Consider the following 22,037-nt stretch of genomic DNA (forward strand, 5'->3'; position numbering starts at 1 on the left):
CGCTGTCCCCCGCAGTGCCCCCGCCCGGAACACGCGTGGGGCGGGGCCGGTCCCGGCAGCCCCCGCGGCCTGGCCCGCCCGGCCCGGCGCGGGGAGATGGCGACGGCGGGCGCGGAGGAGAGGTGGGGAGCGGTGGGCCCCGAGCGCGGCTCCGGTCCCGGTCCGCTGGGCTCGCTGCTGAGCCGTTTGCCGCTTGCCCCGGCCCCGCGGCGGCGGACCGCCAGCCAGTGCAAACCGGAGCCGCCGCTGCTGCGGACCAGCAAACGGACCATCTACACGGCCGGACGGCCGCCCTGGTACAGCGAGACCGGAGCGCCCGTGGACGAGGCCTTCGTCATCGGTGGGCACCGGCACCGAGAGGGGTGGGACCGGGGATGGGACCGGGAAGGACAGGGATGGATGGGTGGATGGATGGATGGAGCCGGGTATAGGATCGGGACCGGCACCGGGAGGGGTGGAGCCGGGACGGGAAAGCGGCTGGGGAAGGGATGAAGCTGGAGCTGGGGAAATTATGGGACTGAGACCAGAGCTGGGTCTGAAATTGAATTAGAACTGGGGCCAGAACCAGGGACTGGGCTGGGGGAGGGATGGAGCTGGAACTGGGCAGTTCATGGAGCCAGGCCTCGAGCTGTGTCAGGGGAAGTGATGGGGCCAAGGCCAGGGCTGGAACCGGGATGGTCCACCAGAAAGAGAAATGGTGGAGCTGGGATGGGGGCTGTGCCAGGAGCACCACGGTGCCACGACCCGCTTGTCCTCAGGCCTGTGTGGTGGTAGCGCCTCGGGCAAGACGACAGTGGCAACGCGGATCATCGAGGCGCTGGATGTGCCCTGGGTCGTGCTGCTCTCCATGGACTCCTTCTACAAAGTAAAGGCCTGGGGTGGCCATGGTTCTGGGAGGGGGCTGGCGTGATGCTGAGCAGTGATGGTGCCCATGGATGGGGGGCCCGTCACGGTGCTGAGTGGTGCTGGCACCCGCAGGTGCTGGATGAGGGGCAGCAGGCGCTGGCAGCCCACAGTGACTACAACTTCGACCACCCCGATGCCTTCGACTTCGAGCTGCTTGTCAGCGTCCTCCGCAAGCTCAAGAAGGGCAAGAGCGTGAAGGTGCCAGTGTATGACTTCACCACGCACAGCCGCCGCCGCGAGTGGGTGGGTGCTGCAGGGGAGAGGGGCTGGGTGCTGTGGGGGGAGCCCCTGGGCCTGTGGGGCAGGGGTAGAGAGGGGCTGGGGCCCATCAAGTTTGGGAGGGTCAGTGTGGGGGCTTGGGGGTGTAGGGGCAGGGGGGGGAGCATAGGGACACAGAGCTGGGGGTGGAGACAGGGCCACTGCAGAGCTCGGGGACAATGGCAGAGCTTGGAGGGGTGCAGGAAGGATGGGGCTGCCGGGAGGTTTGGGGCTCCGGGTTGTGCATCAGGGCTAGAGTACTGAGTGCAGGGCTGAAAAAAAAATGTTCCTGAAGGGCTGGGTGCTGTGGGATGGTTATGGGGGTTGGTGTGGGTCAGGGCACTGTTTGTGCCATGTACTGGGAGGGGGGCAGGATGAGTGCATCTCCTCTCTGCCCACAGAAAACAGTATATGGAGCCAACGTCATCGTCTTTGAAGGGATCCTGGCTTTTGCCAACAAGGAGCTGCTGAAGGTATCGCTTGCCTGCTGCGGCTGGTGGCCTCTCCCTGGAGTCCACAGGGCAAGGGGAATTGGTTTTAAACTGAAGAAGAGGTTTAGACTGAAGAAGAAGAAGTTCTTTTTAGGAAGTTTAGTTTTAAGACGTTTAGTTTTAGGAAGAAGTTCTTCATTAGGAGAAGAGTGCGCAGAGAAGCTGTGGCTGCCCCCTCCCTGGAGGTGTTCAAGCCCAGTTTGGATGAGGCTTAAAGCAACTTGGGCTGGATGAAAGGTGTCCCTGCCCATGGCAGGGAGGTTGGAGGAGATGATCTCTAAGGTCCCTTCCAACCTAAGCCATTCTGTGATTCATTCTATGATTCCAAGACATGGGGTGGTGGGACCTGGGCCTTGGTGCCTTTGTGTTGGAGGCTCCAGGGGAGGGAGTGCTGGATGTCATTGCTGGGTTCCCACCCGGATGGGCTGTGGGCGAAGGGAATGCGGCAGGTGAGGGGGGGCTGCATAGGGGGTGCTCACCCCTCCCAGTTTTCCAGCTCCTGGACATGAAAGTGTTTGTGGACACGGACTCCGACATCCGGCTGGTGCGGCGGCTGCAGCGCGACATCATGGAGCGCGGCCGCGACATTGTGGGAGTCATCAAGCAATACAACAAGTTCGTCAAGCCGGCCTTCGAGCAGTACATCGAGCCCACCGTGCAGGTCGCCGACATCGTGGTGCCCAGGGGTGAGGCCTCATCAGGTTAACCAGCCCCGACCCCCACCCCTCTGTCCTGGGGTGGGTGTGGGTCAGCCCACGTCTGACCCGGCCTCTCCCCTTTCCCATCAGGTGGGGAAAACTCTGTGGCCCTGGACCTCATTGTGCAGCACGTGCACAGCCAGCTGGAGAAGGTGAGCTGTGGGTGATGGTGCTGCTGGGAGGACAAATGAGGCTGTGCCCAGCCCCATGCTCCTGGAGCACCCAACGGGTCCCGGGCTCTCTCCTTGCCAAGGTTCCAGTGCAGCTCCTGGGGCAGACAGAGCTGTGACATGGGGGCTGGGGACATGGGGATAGGTCTGGGGGCAGCACCCCAGCAGCCTGCCCATACCTCCAGTTGTGCCCAGCGCTGGTTTTCCTGCTCTGTTCAGCCTCTGGAGAAGGGGTGGGGGCTGCCTGGGATGGGGGCTGCCTGGGTTGGGGGCTTCCCAAGGTGTCTCTGAAGGACCAGTGCAGTGACTGTGTGTTCTTTCTTCCTCTCTTTCCCATACTGGGTGACTGTGCTCTCCTGCCCAGCGTGAGATCACTGTCAGGTAAGTGGGGTTCTGCCTGGGCAGTGGGGCTGGGGGCTGCCAGCACAGCCCCCCTCTGTGTCCTCTACATCAGATTGCCCCAGGCTGCTCCCATCTGCGGGAAAAATGCCCTGCAGAGTCCCTGTTCTCTGGGACTTAATTGATCTCCAGGGCACTTGGGCCCCCATCCTGGGGGACACCATGGAGCTACAGCAGCTTGTGTGTGGGAGGCAGCTGGCAGTGAGGTTGTGGTTGGGGGAGGTTTGTCCCACCAGCCAAAGCTGGTGCTGCTTTGGCATCTTGTACCTGGTACTAGACTTGAGGCTTTCTGAAGGATTGGTGTGGGAAGGCTGAGCTTGATGCTGTGTCCTACTCTGGAGGGCTCTGTGTGACCTCTGTGTCCTCGCTGCAGGGCAGCCTTGGCCTCTGCCCACCAAGGACAGCCACTGCCGAAGACACTGAGTGTCCTGGAGAACACGCCGCAGGTGCGGGGCATGCACACCATCATCAGGTAGGACCTGGGGACCCTCTGCTTTTCCTTCTGCGGGGACACGCTGCAGAACCTCCTCCTCCCTCCTTTAGGGACTCAGAACCCTAAACTGGTTTGAGTTGGAAGGGACCTCAAAGCTCCCCCGGTGCCCCCCCTGCCATGGTCAGAGACCTCTCCCCCAGCCCAGGGGGCTCCAAGCCCCATCCAACCTGGGCTGAGACACTGCCAGGGATGGGGCAGCCACAGCTTCCTTGGGCAACCTGGGCAACCAGGGGCTCAGCACCCTCACCCCAAGGAATTTCTCCCTCCCTCCCTCCCTGCCCAAGATCTCCTCTCCATCTCCCCTCTCCCAGCTGGAAACCCTTCCCCCTCGCAGGGTCCCATCCCTCCAGGCCCTTGTCCCAAGTCCCTCCCCACTTTCCTGGAGTCCCTTCAGGCACTGGAAGGTGCTCTAAGGTCTCCCTGTTGCAGCCTTCTCTTCTCCAGCCTCAACACCCCCAACTCTCTCAGCCTGGCTCCAGAGCAGAGCTGCTCCAGCCCTCAGGTGTTGTTGTGTTCTTGGAGTAGAACTGCTGAGCAGAGTTGGCTTTTATACACACTTTTTTGGTGACAAGACCTTGGTGCATCTGCTCTGGGTTGACTTTTGAGCCCTGTGCAGGCTTCTCTTGCACTGGGAAGGACAGTGGTTGGTTCTGCTCTCACTGGAGCAGGGGTGCAGTGTTAGTGGCACAGGGGTGCAGTGCTGGTGGCACAGATGCCCATGCTGCCCCTCTCCTAGGACACTTGGCTTTAGAACCAGAAGGCAGAGGGGACCCAGGCTGCTGCTTCCATGCAGCTCACTTGACCTTGTCATTCCCCTCCAATGCTCCTTTTTTCCAGGTGACAGTAGTGCTAGTGTAAGGTCAAGAACCCGAATCTGGTGGGACCACTGAGATGTTCCTCATTACTGGGGCTGCAGAAGCTCTCAGACTCTGCATGGGTTTCCTTCACCAGGTTGTGGAGCAGAATAGGGATGCTGAGCCCAGCACGGTTCTTCTGCACCTGTGTGTGGGGCTAGGGGCTGAAGCTCATGGCCACCTCCTGGGAAGCAGAGTTTCCTGCTCCAGGCTCCTCCCTGCGGGAGTGATGGCTCCAGAGGCACTTTATCATAGTAGAAGGCTGGGCCATGATGTCCTTCACTGGGCACTGATGGCCGTCACTGGATGATGTGCTCCAGGCAGACCTCATCCAGTGTCTGGAGTGCCCATACCTCCCCCCAAGGCTCTGGACCTATGGTAGTTCTGAGTTCTGATCCATCCAAGGGAACTATGGAGCATGTTTGGCCATGTCCCTACAGTGTCTCCTTGCTCCCATGCTCTGTCTTCTTTGAGGCCTGAGCTGGGTTCTCTGGCTCTGTGTGCTCAGTGGTGGATGAAGTTGGACAGGAGATCCGGGAACTGCCCCTCCAGAGACAGGATGTGGTTTCATGCAGAGGAGCAGCATTCCCTTGCAGCAGGCAGGGATCAGTGCCAAGTCTTTGTGCCCATCCCTGCTCAAAGGCTCCTGCATAAACCTTGGACCTCCGGTTTCTCCCATTCTCTTCACAGCACTGTGCTGGTGTGTGCTGCTCTGGGATGGGCATGAACCTGGGCTGATCCATCAGCAGTGCCCAGGGCAGGTCCAGGAATGACAGCACCGAATCCTCTCCCGTCTGCTGGTGCACATCCCATGTTCCTTCCTGAATTCTGTGTCCTTCTGCCTCTGGTGCCTCTGGCTTCATGCCATGAGCCCCTAATAACCTTAATCTGCTTAGACTTGGGAGTTTGTTCTGCTGCCCCAGGGACGGAGGGGATCACTCGGTGCAGTGTGATCCCAGGCTGTGCCTCTGGCTGCGGGAGGTGGACTTTGCCTCTTCTGGGTGGAAAATGAAGAATGCCACATTTATGAGGGGTGTTGACTTGGCCTCTCAGCCACCCCCTCTTGTCCTGGGGCTCTCAACCCTGGAGTGATACTGTTCCAAGCTGAGGAACTTCCCTGGTTGCAGGTTTAGTGTTGGGTAGAAGCAGGGCAGCCTGTACTGCTGGGGCTTGTAGCTAACACTTGGCCATGCCTGAGTGCTTTGGAGTGGAGTTGTCCTTGTGCTCAAGGCTCTGGGCTTCCCTCCTCCTGAGCTCTGCTCCCCACTGCTCACATTTCCCTGAGCCTCCGAAATTCTGTGTCTTGGTAGACCCCATGCCCCGTCCTCCCTTTTGCTGCCACAGTGCCTTGTGCACCAATCCTGGTGTGCAAGGATGCACCAGAGAGCTGTGAGCCAGGATCCCCCCCAGCCTCACTCCTTCCATCCAGACTTTCCCTTGGAGCCAGGTTGTGATCCTGGGGTGATCCTGACTGGCTGCTGCTGGACAGCATCACACCCTCAGGACTGGGGGCTCCTCTGTGCCTTGGTGGCTGTCCCTGAGAGCCCCCCAGCAGCATTGTGCTGGGGCAGCAGATGGGCATCTTGCCAGGTACAGCCACAGCGGATTCTGGTGTGGCAGCTTGGGGTGGGCTGGCTTCCAGAGCACTTTTCTGTGGAGAGGCGGAAACTGAAGAAAGAGTCCTGCATGAGAGTGGGTGAATGATTTTATTGATGATCAGGCTGAGAACAGACAGTGTGATATGGGTGTGGGTTATATCTTCCAACTTACAAGATGCTCTGGGATTGCATCCACGTTGCTGGAGGCAACAGGAGTATTTGGTGGCACAGACACACTCCTGGAAGGTCCTTTCTGTCCCCCAGCATCCCTGGAGCACCTGGGGCTCTCTCTGTCTCAGTAGAACACATTTCCTTCCCACCACTTGCTCCCCAGGACCTACCTCATTGCGAGGCTCCGGGAAGTTCACGGCACAGCCTCTGTGTAAGCTCTGTCCTGAGTCTTTGGACTTCGTGCCCTGCCAGGACGTGTTGCCCAGTGCTGGGGCTGCCCTGGGGAAGCCTCTGGCAGCAGCGAAGGGCAGAGCCAGGTACTCCCCATGTGCTGAGACATTGCCAGCTGCAGAGAAGGTTGTTGGGACACGAAACCTGTCAGTGTTCGTGTCTCCTGGGTGAGGAACTTCTTGGTTGTCTTCATACCTGCATGACAAGGGAGGCCCTTTTGGTGCAGGGACCAAGGATGCATCTCCATCCCGAGGATGCCTTTTGGTGGTTGCAGAGGGACCTGTCTCTGTGGGAGCACCAAGAGGCCTGTCACACCTGGTCAGGGTCTGGCTGGGGTGGCCAACCACCCCTGTCCGTGGCAGACCACCCCTGGGGCTGACAGGGAAGGTGCAGAGCTTTTTAGGGTGACAGGGAGATCCTGTCCATGGAGGCAGGGCTGCTGCCAGCTCCCACACTTGCAGTTTCTAAACCTGCTCTGGATGATCTTGTGCAGCCCACCCATGGCTGATAGTGTGGGTGAAGCCCACCCATGGGTGAAAGCCTACCTGTGGGTGATTATGTGGATGAAGCCCACCCATGGCTGATTGTGTGTTGACAGCCCATGCTGACAAGCTGTAGGAAGGGCTTCTGTTCCTTCCAGACCCAAACTTAATTTTCTGAATTTCTGGGAGTGCTCTGTCCCTGGGCCTGATGGACATGTCCATTGTCCACATCAGTGGGGTTTTCTGGTTGCTGTGGAGCACTGGGGTGCAGGCTGCCCAGGTCTGGCTGCAAAAATACCTTGGAGAAGTGGCAACTGTTGATCCTTTTCCTGAGCACTGTTGGCTGGGCTGTCTGTCATCGTGGGGAGACATGAGAAGTGGCAGATGATGTCTTAAAATATGGAGTAAAAATATATCCTTCTGGTTCTTCTGGACCATTGCCAGTTCTACCTCTTCCATCTGGAGACTGGCAGATGTCTGCAGGGCTCTTCTGTGTCTCGTGCTTGCCAGAAAAGACTGGGGCCACGTGCAGGCTGCGCTGGCTGGGGGTGAGTGCTGACTTCAGCCACCTCTTGGTAACTTCTGTCCTTTGGTGTCCTTAAACTGGGTTCTTTTTCTTGACACTTCTGCAGTAAAATGTCACTTAGAACTTGCTACTGACTTCTGCCAAAGTAGCCACTGACTGCAAGGGGCACAGGGGCAAGGGCCATGGCGGTCAGCGAGATGCAGGTGGGTTCTTCGTGGTCACGTTTCGAACCTCAAGTGTGTGTCAGAATTTACTTCTTCTGCTGAGTGACCTCTTGCTGCGGGCAGTGCTGGAGGAGCTGCTCTGGTTCCCATGGGGTGGGGACAGTCTATGCTGTGTCCCCATGCTGTGTGAGCTGTGCTGCAGCACACGCAGGGTTCCCTGCAGTCATATCCTTGTGTGAGGAACGAGTCAGCCTGTGACACGGGTGCGTGTTGGTGGTCCAAACCCTCCCAACGAGAGAAGCCTCTTCCCCCTCTGGCCTGTGCCCAGCTCCCACAGTTTGCCTTACCCTCCTGAAGGAGAAGGGAGGGTTCCTGTGAGTTAGTCCCATCGTGCTTTTACTCTGTTCTATATTGACTTTCTTTCTTGTTGCCCCCAGCACTTCAGTGCTGTGGTGAGATCAGGCTGGTCTTTAACAACCTGGCTAGTTCCTGGCAGCATTTTTTCTCTAACTTGGTACATAAATGGTGAGGGGTTGAGGACACATCATGTTTTCCCATTACTGGTACCAGGGAATCCAGGAGCTCTTGGCCATGGTGCCATCTGGTCTTCTGCACCCCAAGGTGCTCTGAGCACTCTGAGGTGCTCCGAGCTGACTGTCCTGCCCTGCTGTGCTCTGTCCCAGCTGTGCAAAACACTTATTACCTGCTCCCGAGGTTCTCTTGCCCCGAGAATCGGTGGTGCTGCCCCATGTTCTGCTGCTCCCATCCCCAGTTTGCTCCTGGCTCTTTCCATGTGCTCTCTTAAGTCCTAAATCTCCAGCGCTGCAAATCCCCTGGCAGAGGCTGAGCAGCGATTAAAGGCTGTGCTCAGAGCAGGTAATGCCATGTATGCATCTGTGCCAGCCTTCATGCCATGCCTGGGGGTCAGGGTGTGTGGCTGCTCCAAGCTGTGACTGCAGTGGCCAAGCCCTCCCTGGCGCTGTGGCCCTTGTTCCTGTCGCTGTCTGGGGCAGCCCCCGTGAGCTCTCCAGTGTCCCAGGCAGACACTGAGCAGCACAGTCTGGTGTCCTTCAACTCCATCCTGCCTGTGAGACCTCCTGCAGGCCTTATGTCCCTCCCTTATAGGGAGCTGGGCACCTTGCTGGACCATGTGGTCCTTTCTAGAAAGCACCTGCGGTCTTCAGCAACCCCCAAAATATTGATTAGTAGCAACCTTGAGTGATTGATTAGGAGTAGTGATTAGTGGCCATCTCCCCCAGGTTCCTGGGCACTGCTGGGTTCCTGCTGGCCCTCCCCTGCAGCCCATGTCATGCTGGGGGCTGGACCAGCGCTTTGCCCCTCTCATGCCTGTCCTCCCCCCCACGCAGGAACAAGGACACCACCAGGGATGAGTTCATCTTCTACTCCAAGCGCCTGATGAGGCTGTTGATTGAACACGCCCTCTCCTTCCTGCCACTGAAGGTGAGCGCCCACTCCTCACCCACAGCCATGGCTCCCCCTGAGCCCCCTGGCCGTGCAGCCCCCGGCTATGTCCCCACTCCTTCCTCCCCTTTCTGCAGTCAGTCACTGTGGAGACGCCCCAGGGGACCACGTATGAAGGGAAGCGGTTCCACAGGCAGAGGGTGAGACCTTGTTCTGGCCCCTTCCCACCTATCTCGGGTTGTCCTGGGCTGGGAAGATCTCGTGGCTCCTGAGGTCCATCCTGGTTTGGACAGCCAGCTCGGTGGAGCTGTCCCCACTCTTGGGGGGACCTGGGACCTCAGGAGCTTCACCGGAGCAGCTGCCTCCCCCGCACAGCACTCCTGCACCTCCCCAGCAAACGTGTTCCCTTCCCAGATCACCGGCGTGTCCATCCTGCGTGCAGGGGAGACGATGGAACAGGCCCTGACTGCGGTCTGCAAAGACATCCGCCTGGGCAAGATCCTCATCCAGACCAACCATGACACAGGGGAGCCCGAGGTGAGGGTGACCACTGCCACCCCGGTGTGCAGCCCCCAGCCCCGCAGGGGGGGTGCCCACTGACCACCTCTCCTTCCTCTGCAGCTCCACTACCTGCGGCTGCCCAAGGAGATCAGCGAGGACTACGTCATCCTGATGGACAGCACCGTGTCCACCGGCGCCGCTGCCATGATGGCCGTGCGCGTCCTGCTGGTGAGGGGCTGGGGCGGTGGGTGGGGGGTATGTGGCCCTACTGGTGCCAGCCAGGCTCTCATGGTTCTGTACCACAGGACCATGATGTCCAGGAGGACAGGATCTTCTTGCTGTCGCTGCTGATGGCAGAGATGGGGGTGCACTCTGTGGCCTATGCCTTTCCCCGCGTCCGCATCATCACCACCGCCGTGGACAAGCGGATCAACGAGGAGTTCCACATCATCCCAGGCATTGGTGAGGGCAGGCATGGTGGGCTGTGCCTCACCACCCCTCACCTGGTACCTCACAGACATACTGAGGGCCTTGGTGGAGGGGGATGGTGATGGGGATGGTGCTGCCATTGTCTCATTCTGTCCCCTCATCCTACAGGTAATTTTGGGGACAGATACTTCGGCACTGACGGGCCCTCTGCCTGGTGTGAGAGCGATGGCACGCACTGCTGAGCTGGCTGGCCATGGGGCCACTGCCCAGGCTGGCTACAGGGCTGGTCCCCCCACCTCTGCCCCCTGAAGGGGCTCCGAGCTGCTGTGCCTGCCCGCCCACCCACCCACAGCATGGCCCCCCAGGACAAGACCCTCGCTGCCAGTTCTCCCCATTCAGCCCTTGGGGGCTAACCCCCCCACAAAGGTGGGGAGGGAGGGATGGCGTCTCATGCAGCCCAGAGAAGAGGGGGTCTTCCTTGCCCCCACCACACTGACTTGCCTCTATGTCCTGGGCCAGCTGTGCCTGTAGGGGGAGCGGTGGTCTCCCTGTGGTGCGTTTCCTGAGGGGCCGGTCACCCTCTCTCCTGGGGGGGGGGGGGGAAGAGGGACAGGGTCTGGTCCCCTGGAGGCTCCCCTTGGGCCCCAGTGGGGGGCTGGGCAGGCTCCCTGGCTGGAATCTGTATTTATTGTATTTATTTTGAGCAGCGGCCCCCCAGCGGGGCCGGCAACTGAACAACATCAGGGACGGGGGCTCTGCTGAAGGAGCCACCGTGTCCCCCCATCCCACACTCCATGCCCTTCCCGTGCCGGGGGACAGGGGCTGCCCGCATCCTCGGGTTTGACATTCAAACGCTTTAAGGGGGCCGTCCCGGGGATCCCCCCGGCTCCCCCCCCCCCGGCCCCTTGTCCCTCCCCCGGCCCCACCCCTGCCCTCCTTGTTGCTCAGGTTCTTTGAAGGGCAGCAGCGGCCACGTGTCCCCTCAGAGGGCTCTGGGGGGCCAGGGCCCTCCTTGCTGGCTGCCGTCTCCGGGCGCTGCCCCCTCGCCTTCATTTTTTACCCCAATAAAGGAGCAGCGGGACCCGGAGCTGCCGCCTCGTACGGGGTGGGCAGGGGAGTTTGCGCCTCTGCGGGGGTGTCCCCGGGAGAAGGGGAGTGCTGGGGGTGTCACCGAGTGTGGGGCTGTGCGGTAGGGATGTCCCCGTGCCCCGGGGGTGCGTGCTGCGTGTGTCACCGCATACCGGGGGCTGCTGGGGTGTGTGATAGGGGTGTCACCCAATGCGGAAGCAATTCACTGTACTGGGGGCGGGTGCTGGGGTGTCACCTCGTACCGGGAGTGTCACTGAGTGTCTGGGTGCCATGGGGATGTCACCACATATCGGGGGGGGTGTGATGGGGTGCCGCCGAGGGTGCGGGGGGTACACTATGGGGGTGTCACCGCGTACCAGGGGGAGGGGATGGGGGTATCCGTGCGGTATGGGGGATGTTGGGGCAGTCTGCGGGGTGTCTGCTCGCTCCCGTCCCGGAGCGCCGGGGAGGGTTCCGAGTAGTTCCAGAGGGATGCGGGGTGCCGGCTCCTGGCGCCTGCGCATAGGCAGGGACGGGAGCAGGCGGAAGCGGCGGCGGGCGCGGGGCAGGGCCGGGCCGGGCCGGGCAGTGCCGGTGCCGCCCCCGTACCCTCCGAACCCTTCGCCATGGCGGAGACCGGGCGGCCGCAGCGAAAGCTGTCCCGGGTTGGGGAGAGCCTGTACCGCGTCCTGGGCCTGCAGAAGGGCAGCTCCCCCGAGGAGATCAAGAAGGCCTATCGGTACCGGGGCCCGGCCGGGCCGCGGGAGGGGAACCGGCCGGCCCGGCGCGGGCCGGGTCGGGCTAGGCAGGCGGGGAGGGACCGGGGCGGCGGAGCCGGTCCGAGGTTGGGGTAGTGGGGATTGGGGATCCCGTTCCTGTCCCATCACGGGGTTCCGATGTGTGGGGCTCTTCCTGGGGTCCCGGTGCGCGGGGACCCTCCGGCTCCTATCCCGGGGTCCCGGTGCGCGGGGTCCTTCCTGGTGCCGGTGCCATCCTCCCCGCCGTGCCCGCAGGAAACTGGCTCTCAAGTACCACCCGGACAAGAACCCTGATGACCCAGCGGCAGCCGAGCGCTTCAAGGAGATCAACAGCGCCCACGCCACGCTGAGTGACCCGGACAAACGCCAGCTCTACGACCAGTACGGCTCGCTGGGCCTCTACGTGGCTGAGCAGTTCGGCAACGATGCTGTCAAACATTACTTTCTTATGTCCAAGTGGTGGTTCCAGGTGAGCTCAGCCCCTCCTTCCCACCGAGCAGGGCTGGGGGGGCTGCCGGGGGTCTCACGGGGCAGCTGTCTCCTCCATGCAGGCCCTGGTGCTGTGCTGCGGTGCTCTCACCTGCTGCTGCTGCTGCTGCTGCTGCTTCTTCTGCTGCGGGACCTGCTGCCCACCTAAGGAGGATGAGTCCTACAAGTACGTCGACCCCAAGGACCTGGAGGCACAGATGCGTGCAGAGGACGCTGGTGAGTTGGGCTGCCTGCATCCCTCCTGCCCTAGTGGCTGAGACCACCTGGCTTTCTGGGGACTTCCCCCATATCATCTCATAGGGGGGTTGGAGCCCCAGCTTGAGGCTCAGGTTGAATTTAGCTGTGTCTCAGGCTTAACAGCCAATCCCTGGTGTTTGGACCTGTGCTGGTGGTGGTGGTGGAGGGAACCTCCCCCAGGCCCTGGGTATGCCTTCTCCTTCTCTTCCCCCTGGGCTCCCCAAAGCTCCTGCAAGAAAGAGCCTGTGGCTGAGACACTTAGGCTCATGTCCTCCAGGGTGTGGAGTGTGGGAACAACAGCATGCTCCAGGGTGGCTCTGATCTCTGGGCATGGGCCATGCTGGTGTCTCTGGGGACTGCCACAAGGTCACTTTTGGAGATTTCGGTGGGGTGGAGGGCTCTGGTGGCTGTGTGTTGGCTAGATATTTGGGAGCCTTGGGTTGGGGGAGCCTTCTGGGACCTCCCAGACCTGTGCTAAGCAGCACCATGGGATGGGGCTGAGCCATGGCTGAAGAACATGATGGCTCTTCTTTTCCAGATCCACAGGTCCCCATTGTGGCGCAGCCCCTCCCTGCTGGCCCGGAGCCCTTGCCAGCTGCCAGCACCAGGACCGATGCCTGAGGCGGGCCTCAGCCCCACCGTCTCCCCCAGGACGCCAGGCACGGATCCTCCTTCAGGACTGTCACTTTCCGGGACCCCAGTCACACCACCTGGGGTGGCTCTTCAGCCTCGGGGTGGTTGAAATCTCAGGGTAATTTGGACAGCATCAATGCAGTGGCTTCTCTGCCCCTGCATGAGCTCCAGGGTGATGTCCCTGGCTCCCAGCACTGGTGGTGGAGGCAGCTGGAGCCCACAGCACTGCTCCCACCCCCAGTGCCTTGCCTGTTGCTCTGCCAGGCACTGGCAGCCACCCCACCACCTGCGAGCGGAGCCCTCTCCGTGCCGGGCTCTGTCGCTCGCCAGGAGGTAGCCGAGACCGTTAGCACTGTAACCTCGGGGCTGGGCTGGGCTGAGCCCCCTGCCCGCCCTCACGGGGACCCTCCTGATGGGTGATGGGTGCCAAACGCTGCTCATGGGGTTGGGGTGTCCCCCCTTCCCCTCTGCTGTGCCACAGCCCTGGGGCACTGGCCATGCCCCATGCTGCTGGCAGGCTCCCTGCAGGGCTGGCCCCCCTGGGACAGGCACTTTCCTTGGGTTTGTACAGGTTTTATGGGCACCATTAAAGGTTGTCAGGAGGGGGACATGTTTCTGTGTGGGCTTTGTCTTGGCAGGGGCTTGCCCAAACACTGCAGAGCCTCCGCTCTTCCCAGTGGTAGCGGTGCTGTGGGTGCCACAGGGGTACTGAGTCCTTGGCCCTTCCCTCCCACTGCCCAGGCATCAGCCTCTGTCCGCAGCTGCACGGGGCTCTGTCTCACCCCCTAAATATAGCCAGGGTGCCAGGGTGAGTGGTGGGACAGGGGTATTCCTGGCACTGCCCCTCCTGGGCACCCTGCCACCCTCTGCTTTGGGGAGATGACATGAGGCAGGCTCCATGGGTGACACCCACCCTGTTCCCCAGCCCCCCAGGCTCCAGCAAGACAAGGTCCCTTGTCCTCCCCAGGAGGGAGGTGGTGGGGGAGCTTTGTGGAGCCCATCCCAGGTGTCAGTCGGTCCCAATGGGATAAGCCAGTCCTGGGGTGCAGGCGGTCCTGAGTTTTCCAGTCCTGGGGGTCAACTGGTGACAGGGTCAGCCCGTTCCGGGGGTCAACTGATGCTGATGGGGAGTTAGCAGATCCGGGGTTCAGCCGATCCAGAAGTCAGCCGGTGCTGGGGTCAGCCGGTGCCGCGGGCCCGGGCACGGTGGGCCCTGCCGTGACTCAGTGTCACCCGACGCTGCCGACAGCTGCGGTGGCCCCGGCGGGGCGGGCGCGGCTAAAATTAGAGCGGCACTCGTCGAGGCCGGGGCCGGGGCCGGGGCTGAGCGGGCACCGGGCAGCCGGAGCCGAAGCGGGGCCGTGGTGGACAGAGCCGGGCCGGGCCGGACCGGGACCGCGGCGATGAACTTCGCGGTGGGGCTGAAGCCGCTGCTGGCGGAGGCGCGGAGCATGGAGAGCCTGGAGAAGCAGCTCATCTGCCCCATCTGCCTGGAGATGTTCACCAAGCCCGTGGTCATCTTGCCTTGCCAGCACAACCTCTGCCGAAAGTGTGCCAACGACGTCTTCCAGGTGCGCCCGCCCTGGGCCCCGCAGCCGGGAAGGGTGGGGGAGGCCCCCGCCACGCAATGAGATGCCGAGACCCCGTGGGAGACGTGCCCGGCCCGGCGGGGACTGACCGGTCACGGCGGAACCGGAGCCATGTCCCTGTCCATACCCATGTCCGTGTCTATGCGTGGTCGTGTCTGGGTCCGTCTCTGTCCCTGTCCGTGTCCCTGTCCGTGCTCGCACAGGGCCACAGAAGCGGGGAGGAAGGGGCTGAGCGGATCCCGCGGGGCAGAGCCTGGGGCGGGGGGACTACGGGAGGGCCTGCTGTGGGTGCCGTGACCCCTCTCCCCTCACCCCCACCAAGGCCTCCAACCCGCTGTGGCAGTCGCGGGGCTCCAGCGCGGTGCCGTCAGGCGGCCGGTTCCGGTGCCCGTCGTGTCGCCACGAGGTGGTGCTGGACCGGCACGGGGTGTACGGGCTGCAGCGGAACCTGCTGGTGGAGAACATCATCGACATCTACAAACAGGAGTCGGCCAGGTGGAGTTACCGGGAGGACACGGGGGACATCACTGGGGAGGGAGCGAGGGGGTGACAGGGGGCGTGCGGGGCTGGGGGCATCCTTAAGGTCAGGGGTGTCCTTGGGGTTGGGGGTGTCCCAGAGGTGTCCTTCTGTTCAGGAGTGTGCCCTGGGGTCAGGGGTGTCCCTGGTGCCCGGGCACACCAGTGGGCCACGATGCCCGTCCCCCACTGCCCGCAGGCCCCTGCACGCCAAGGCTGAGCAGCACCTCATGTGCGAGGAACACGAGGACGAGCGGATCAACATCTACTGCCTGCGCTGTGAGGCACCCACCTGCTCCCTCTGCAAGGTCTTTGGGGCCCACAAGGACTGCGAGGTTGCCCCACTCCCCGCCGTCTACCAGCGCCAGAAGGTGAGTGACCCTTGGGTGGTGGGAAGGAGGCCGGGGTGCTGCCCACCCAGCCAGCCCTCACGGCTACCTCCTGTCCCATCCCCTCCTAGAGTGAGCTCAGCGATGGCATTGCCATGCTGGTGGCGGGGAACGACCGCATCCAGGCTATCATCACCCAGATGGAGGAGATCTGCCACACCATCGAGGTGGGGGGCTGGGAGGTGTCCCTGGGCACTGTGTACAACCCCGGGGCCATGTCCCTCTGTGGTGGGGCTGGGGCTTTCCCTGGGTGCTGTGTACAGCCCTGGGGTCCAGGTGCCCATTGTGAGGACACTGGAGGAACTGTAGGATGTTCCTTGGTACCATGTACAGACCTGGGTCCACCCTCTGTGATGGGGGACACTGGGGGGCTCTGGGGTGTCCCTGTGTACCATGTACAGCCCTGGGTCCAGATGACATTGTTGGGGACATGGTGTGGCTGGGGAATGTCCCAGGGTCAGGGTGTACAGTTTTGGGGCCAGGTGCCCAGAGTAGGGCCACAGTGGGTATGAGGGGTGTTCCTGATCCAAAGGCTCCTGCAGGAAAATGGCCGGCGGCAGAAGCAGCACCTGGGGCTGCGGTTCGATGCGCTGTGCAGCATCCTGGAGGAGCGGAAGAAGGAGCTGCTGCAGAGCATCGTGCAGGAGCAGGAGGCCAAGGTGCAGCGTGTGCGGGGCCTCATCCGGCAGTACGGGGACCACCTGGAGGCCTCCTCCAAGCTGGTGGAGTCAGCTATCCAGGCCATGGAGGAGCCCCAGATGGCCGTGTACCTGCAGGTCTGTGGGGAGCTGGGTATGGGGGTCCAGGGGCTTTCCTGGAGCTGTGTGATGGGGTCATGGGTCCCTCTGGGAGTTGGAACTCCCCTACAGGGCTGGGAGAAGCAGTGGTCACTCCAGAGAGTCTGGGGCTGCTCCTGGGACATGCTCGGGTAGGGCTGTGGTGGTGGGGGATTTCTGGCTCCTGGGTTCCTGGGTTCTATTACTCCAGGGACATGCTGACCTCCCCCTGCCCTGTTTTCCTCTCCAGCACTCCAAGGAGCTCCTGAAAAAGTGAGTGGGAATTGGAGGAGGGCAGAGGGCATGCGGGCAATGGCAGAGTGGTGGGTAGGGAGCTGGGGGGCACAGGGGTCTGGGGGTACTTTCCCCCCACAGCTCCTGCACTCTGTTGCCCCCAGGATCACAGACATGTCCAAGGTGTCAATGAGCAGCCGCCCGGAGCCTGGATATGAGAACATGGACCACTTCTCCATCAACGTGGACTACGTGGCTGAGATGCTGAGGACTATCGAGTTCCAGACAGGTGCCAGCATGGGGACAAGCTTTGCCATGCCTTGGCAGGGGGGCACAGAGCCCCAGCCCTCAGGCAGGAAGAAATCCCCCACACCTTGTGCCCTGCACAGGGATGTGTCCCTTGGTGCACAGGAATGGGGACATATGGCCCCTCAGCCACTGCCCTGAGACCCTACAGCATCAGGGCTGCCCTGTGTCCCCTTGGGTTTGTAGGCTACTGTATTCTGTCCCCCCCAGAGGTTGTCCCCACGGTGGGGGAGCCCTGGCTGACCTGTCCCTGCACCCGCAGAGCCACTGGGTGAGGAGGAGGTGGATGGAGCTGGGGATGGCAGCGAGGCTGCAGGGGATGAGGACCGGCTGGACAGCCTGGAGGTGGCCGAAGCTGTGGAGGGTGAGTGTCTGCATGCCATGCTGTGCTATACCATGCCCTGCTGTGGCCACCTTTGTAGCTGTGTTGCCACCCGTGTCCTGCAGTGTGCCAGGGTGTCCCTGGCTCCAGTATGTCACTTGTTTCCCTGTGCAGACGTGGGGCCAAGGCAGAAGCCAGCAAGCTCTCCCCATGGTGAGACCCTCCCCAGGACAGTAGAGGGGGGACAGGGCCAGGCCCTGGAGTGCTGTGGGGCAGCTCCTGGGGACAGTGGGGATCTAGGGGTCATACCTCAGGTTTCCCCACATGCAGGGGCCAGGGTGGGGGTTCTGAGGTCCCCACCGCACAGTGCTGAGACCATTTTCCCATACAGGTCAGCACTGACCCGGCACTGAGGGGCAGCATCAGCACCCACCAGCTCATCCCTGACCCTGACCCTGTCTCCCCCACCCCCAAGCCCCAGCCCTGCACTCTGACTCCCCAGGGGCCGGAGCTGCTCCACTCCAACATTAAACCCTGAGTGTGGACATAGTCTCAAGAGTGGTCTGTGGGCTGGGGGGGTATTGGGGGCTGCAGGACAGAGCTTTGCACCTCAGTCTTAGCAAGTGGGGCCCAGCTCCCCCTGGGCCCCACACCATGGCAGCAGCACTGTCCCCTGGGTGCAGCAAGCAAACAACAGGGATGAGCTGGCTGAGTACACAGCCTGGGCCGTGCTGTGCCAGGGCCCATGCCCCCTGTCTGGGCTGGGCCCCCCGGGAGCGTGGTGGCACTGCTGACTACGTCAACCCCTCGTCCTCCGCCACCACGGCGTCACGGCTGATGCAGAAGATGATGCACATGGTGGGGAGGCTCCTCGTGGGGCCCAGACTGGGGCTAGGCAGGTCCCCTGCACTGTGGGGGTATTCCCAGGTGCCACCTCCTCCCCTGCTTCCCTGGGACCCCAGACCCCAGCAGACCTGGACACATTGCAGCAAGCCTGGGCCTCCCCGAGCTGCCTGGGGGGCTGGGGTGCAGGACCCTTGAGGAAAGGCAGGTCCCTGTAAACCCAGGGCTGGGGGAGCAGCTGGGCCCAGGGGGGTGTCCAAGAAGCTGGGAGTGCTCTGGCAGCCAAGAAGCCCCCAGGCTGTGCCAGCAGGACACCCCCCTGCTGCCAGCTTGTTCCTGGCCCAGTTGGGGTCCCTGGGAACAAACAGGCAGGGACCACCAGCTGGGCAGGGGGCACAGAGGGGACAGAGAACAGCCTTGAGCAACTGGGGGAGAGGACACCCCTCAGGGTCCTGGATCCAGCCCCCTCTGGGGCACAGGGACAGTGCAGGATCTGGTGACACAAGCAGGGACAAAGGAAATGTCCATTGGATACTGGGAAAAACTCCTCCCAATAGTACAGGAACCCTTAAAACAGGGCTGGGGCATCCAGACCCAGTGTGGGCCCTGCCTGGGGCGAAAGGAGCCAGTGCTGAGCCCACCATTGGATACACCCCCACATGTCCCCGTGGGACATGGCCCAGCACAGCTCTTTCCTCCTGGCCCGTGCTGGGCTCACTCTCCCTGCAGTCCCTCCAGCTGCTAGGGCAGGACATTCCCTTTGTCCCTGTAAGGTCCCCACTGGCCTTGTCCCTCAGCCTGGCTAATTCCCATGGGTGGCAGCTCTGCCTTCAAGCAGTGCCGGGGTGGGGTGGACCTTGCCTGTGCACACCACAGCCCTGACTGTGATCTCCCCCTCTCTGTGTTCACGCCCCCCCTCCCCATTAGGGGTCTCACCAAGGGTTCCCAAGACATCCAGACTAACCTCATGTTTCTCCCAGGTTCTGGTGGGTGGCTCTGCTGTGCTTACCTGCAGACACCAACCCAGGAGCCCCTGAGTGTCCCCAGAGTCATTGTGGGGCTCACCCAGGGCTGAATCTGCCAAGGGACATGAAGTGCAACACCAACAAAACCTGGTGGTGACACCAAGCACCTGGTGGTGCCTGGAGAGGCAGCAATGTGACCTCCCCATGCAGGTGGTCACCAGCACTCTGGGCTGTGGGTGATGAACACAGGCAGCTTGGGGGGTGAAGAGGGAGGCCTCCCATCCCCACAGTGGTGGTGGGTGCAGAGCCCTGGCCAGTCAGGGCTCCCTGGTGACCCCCAGAGCTCAGGAATGTGGGAGGGGAGGCTGGAGCAGGCTTGGGGAAACCAATCTGTGTGTTTACATGTGAAGGAAGATGGATCCAGGCTCTTCCCACTGGTGCCCAGGGACAGAAACAATGAGGTCAAAATGGACTTCAAGAGATTCCACTTAATTTTTTTTTTTTCCTTAAAAAAACCCCAACCTTTTTTTACAGTGAGGCTGGTCAAAAAGGTTGCCCAGATCAGGCTGCCCAGAGGGGTGGTGGCCCCTCCAGCAGTGATGCTTCCTCACAGATGTTCTGAGGAGTCAAAGGCCTCAGGGGCTCCCCTGGTCCCAGTTCATGTGGTATCAGCTGGAGTGAGTTGTCCAGGTCCATGTCCAGTGCTGACACCTCCAAGGAGGGAGTTGCTCTGTTCCTGTTGGGTCTTTTGTGCCAGTACTCTCCCAGTCCCAGGTTTCTCACATTCAAGTGGACTTTCACACGGATGGACATAGGCTGGAAACAGCTCTAGCTGTCCCTACCCTGAGCATGGGTTGGAGCAGATCTGAGGCCCCTTCCATCCTCAGCCATTCCTCAGTTCATCCCCAACAAGGTCCTGGTTGCCTCAGCACTTTCATTGTTGCCTCCTGCCAACCCCCACAGACCATTCACTGCAAGGGGCTGATATGAGGCCCGGGGCTGACCTGCTGCCTGTGCTCCTGCCTGCCCTGGGAGTGCTGACCTCAGCCTTCTTCTATTTCTTGAGATCTTCCAGGAGCTTTGTCACTGCCCCTGTCCTGCCCCTCGAGCAGGTATAGGGGAGGTTGCCATGAAATCACAGGAGGGTTTGGGTGGGAAGGGACCACTGAGTCCAACCCCTGCAGTGCACAGGGACATCTTCAACAGCCCAATGGTAAGATGAGGTGCAGGGCTACTCCCGAGGAGGCTGAACCCCCACCCTGGCTGAGGAAGTCTTCACCCGTGTCCTCTAGATGCAGGGTCCAAACCCCCAATTCTCTACCACGGTGTCTGCCTTCTTACCCCCTGCTCTGGTCCTGCACTCAGCAGCACCATGTCCCCACAGAGGAGCCCCTCCACAGAGGATCCCCCCCACAGTCACCCCCAGCGCTCCTGCACAGAGTGGTTGTGCCTCTCCTGAAGAGCCTGTAGCCACCCCCTGCCCCAGACTGCTGTTGTGATTCTCTGACAGCAGCTCTGGGGGTTGCTGCACCCTGAGCTCTGGTTCCCCCTGGGTACCTGTGGGTGGGTGCAGCCCCCCTGCCCCCCTTCTCATTGGTGAGGCACCCCTTATTTCCCCTGCTCTGTGCCCTTTGCTTCACAGGTCTGAGAGCTCCTTCCCCCCATAGAGGCCACGGCTCATTCCCCCCCCTCCCCGGGACACACAGCCCCCTCCCCAGGCCTGGCGTGCTGGGGGCTGCCTACTCATCCACTCCTGCATGAGCCCGGCCCGGCCCTGTTCCCGGTGACCCCCGGCCGCCCCCCAGCTCCGCACTCGCTCACGCCTCTGGTTTCCACCACCTTTTATTACAAAATCCGTCCGGGCCCGTCCCGGGGCCGGTACCGTGTGCGCTTGCCCCAACACCGAGATTGAGGCAGGTGCAGCCCAGTCCCTGTGTTGGTCCTGGTCTCGGTGCCGGTGCCGTGTTCGGACTCGGCGCAGCCCCGGAGGTCCGGGGAGTCCCTGTTCGGGGCTCAGCGTCCCACGGCGTCGAGGATGATGCGGTTGCTGTCGGCGCGGGCGCGCTGGCTCTGGGCGCGGGCGAGCAGCAGGAGATGCCGCAGGAGGTGGAAGGTGAGGTCGATGGAGAGCGGTGGCTCCTCCCGCCGCGCCCGCCACTGCCCCGCGGCCGGCAGCTCCAGAGGGGACCAGAGCGGGGGGTCCCGCGCTCCGGCCCCGCTCCCGGTGGCCGCCTCCGGGACGGAGCCGTCTGGGAGCGCGGGGCGAGGGGCGGCGGACGGCGGGTGGGCGAGAAGCAGCAGGAGTGTGAGCAGCACCCTCCGCATCCTCGGCTCCGTCCGCACCTGCGAGGCCGAGGGCTCAGAGCCACGAGAAGAGACCAGGGCACCGGGGAACCCCGGGGGGTGAAAGCGTGGCACCGGCACCCACTGCGGGGCCCCCTCCCTGGCCACCCTCACCTGTTCCGTACGCGCTGAGCCCTCCCCGGCCCCTGCCCGCTGCCTTGCCACGCACCGTCCCGTACCCGGTGCGTGGTCCCGTCCCCAGCAGGTGCCGCTGGCGGTGGAGCGGAGGCGATCGGTCCCGCGGGAGCTGAGCCGGCGGCGCGGTCGGTGCTTATATAGGACCGGGAACTCGGGATGACGTCATCGCCGGGCAGGCACCCACCGGCGTGGGAGCGGGAGTGGGGGGTGGCACCGGGACGGCGGCGGGAGGGGTCAGGGGCGAGGGGGGGCACCGGGACGGTGGCGGTAGAGGAGTACCGGCAGCGGGGGGGCCGGTGCTAGCAGGACCTCCAGAACGGGACCCGCGGCGCGTTCTGCCGCCAGGTCTCCCGGATTCCCCCTCACACACCCCCGGTGGACCGCCGCCCCCCCTCTTCCCCCGTCCCAGTTCATCGAGAGCCGCCCGCGCCCCGGTGCCGTCCCGGTGCCGCTGTCCGTGGTGCTGCAGGGTCGGGACACGGAGGTACCGGAACACAGCGATACAGGGACCACTGGGACCACCGAGACATGGAGGCACGAGGACACGGGGCTACCTCAACACGAAGACACCAGGACACGGGGCGTCTTGGCTGCCCCCCCAGCGTCCTGACCCCCATGCTCTGGTGAGTGGTACCAGG

The 22,037-nt window shown here is 62.5% G+C and overlaps 4 protein-coding genes across 5 annotated transcripts; 3 read left to right on the top strand and 1 right to left on the bottom strand.

Moving 5' to 3' along the window:
- Window positions 1–48: 48 nt before the first annotated feature.
- LOC139795420 (uridine-cytidine kinase-like 1) lies at window positions 49–10,874 on the top strand. Of its 2 annotated transcripts, XM_071742393.1 has the most exons (14): window positions 49–340; window positions 759–865; window positions 979–1,149; window positions 1,566–1,637; window positions 2,152–2,341; window positions 2,444–2,505; window positions 2,888–2,904; window positions 3,296–3,394; window positions 8,809–8,902; window positions 9,001–9,063; window positions 9,278–9,400; window positions 9,485–9,592; window positions 9,670–9,826; window positions 9,962–10,874. In XM_071742393.1, exons 1-14 carry the CDS (start codon window positions 97–99, stop codon window positions 10,033–10,035), a joined length of 1,581 nt encoding a protein of 526 aa, XP_071598494.1. In that variant the 5' UTR covers window positions 49–96; the 3' UTR covers window positions 10,036–10,874. The 2 variants fall into 2 exon arrangements, with proteins under 2 accessions (XP_071598494.1, XP_071598495.1); XM_071742394.1 differs by lacking the exon at window positions 9,001–9,063 and having other exon boundaries at window positions 9,962–10,873.
- Window positions 10,875–11,382: 508 nt separating this feature from the next.
- DNAJC5G (DnaJ heat shock protein family (Hsp40) member C5 gamma) lies at window positions 11,383–13,586 on the top strand. Its single transcript, XM_071742397.1, has 4 exons — window positions 11,383–11,600; window positions 11,875–12,088; window positions 12,171–12,324; window positions 12,884–13,586. Exons 1-4 carry the CDS (start codon window positions 11,488–11,490, stop codon window positions 12,964–12,966), a joined length of 564 nt encoding a protein of 187 aa, XP_071598498.1. The 5' UTR covers window positions 11,383–11,487; the 3' UTR covers window positions 12,967–13,586.
- A 325-nt stretch (window positions 13,587–13,911) lies between these two features.
- Window positions 13,912–17,655, top strand: TRIM54 (tripartite motif containing 54). Its single transcript, XM_071742396.1, has 10 exons — window positions 13,912–14,549; window positions 14,890–15,062; window positions 15,283–15,454; window positions 15,544–15,639; window positions 16,015–16,248; window positions 16,499–16,521; window positions 16,647–16,771; window positions 17,051–17,152; window positions 17,285–17,323; window positions 17,502–17,655. Exons 1-10 carry the CDS (start codon window positions 14,382–14,384, stop codon window positions 17,510–17,512), a joined length of 1,143 nt encoding a protein of 380 aa, XP_071598497.1. The 5' UTR covers window positions 13,912–14,381; the 3' UTR covers window positions 17,513–17,655.
- A 3,089-nt stretch (window positions 17,656–20,744) lies between these two features.
- On the bottom strand, window positions 20,745–21,745 carry UCN (urocortin). Its single transcript, XM_071742528.1, has 2 exons — window positions 21,441–21,745; window positions 20,745–21,261 (listed from the first exon to the last, which is right to left on the bottom strand). Exon 2 carries the CDS (start codon window positions 21,241–21,243, stop codon window positions 20,932–20,934), a length of 312 nt encoding a protein of 103 aa, XP_071598629.1. The 5' UTR covers window positions 21,244–21,261; window positions 21,441–21,745; the 3' UTR covers window positions 20,745–20,931.
- Between the last annotated feature and the right edge of the window lie 292 nt (window positions 21,746–22,037).

The sequence above is a fragment of the Heliangelus exortis genome, chromosome 3 (genome assembly GCF_036169615.1).
Source record: "Heliangelus exortis chromosome 3, bHelExo1.hap1, whole genome shotgun sequence".
In the NCBI taxonomy this organism is placed as follows: Eukaryota; Metazoa; Chordata; class Aves; order Apodiformes; family Trochilidae; genus Heliangelus; species Heliangelus exortis.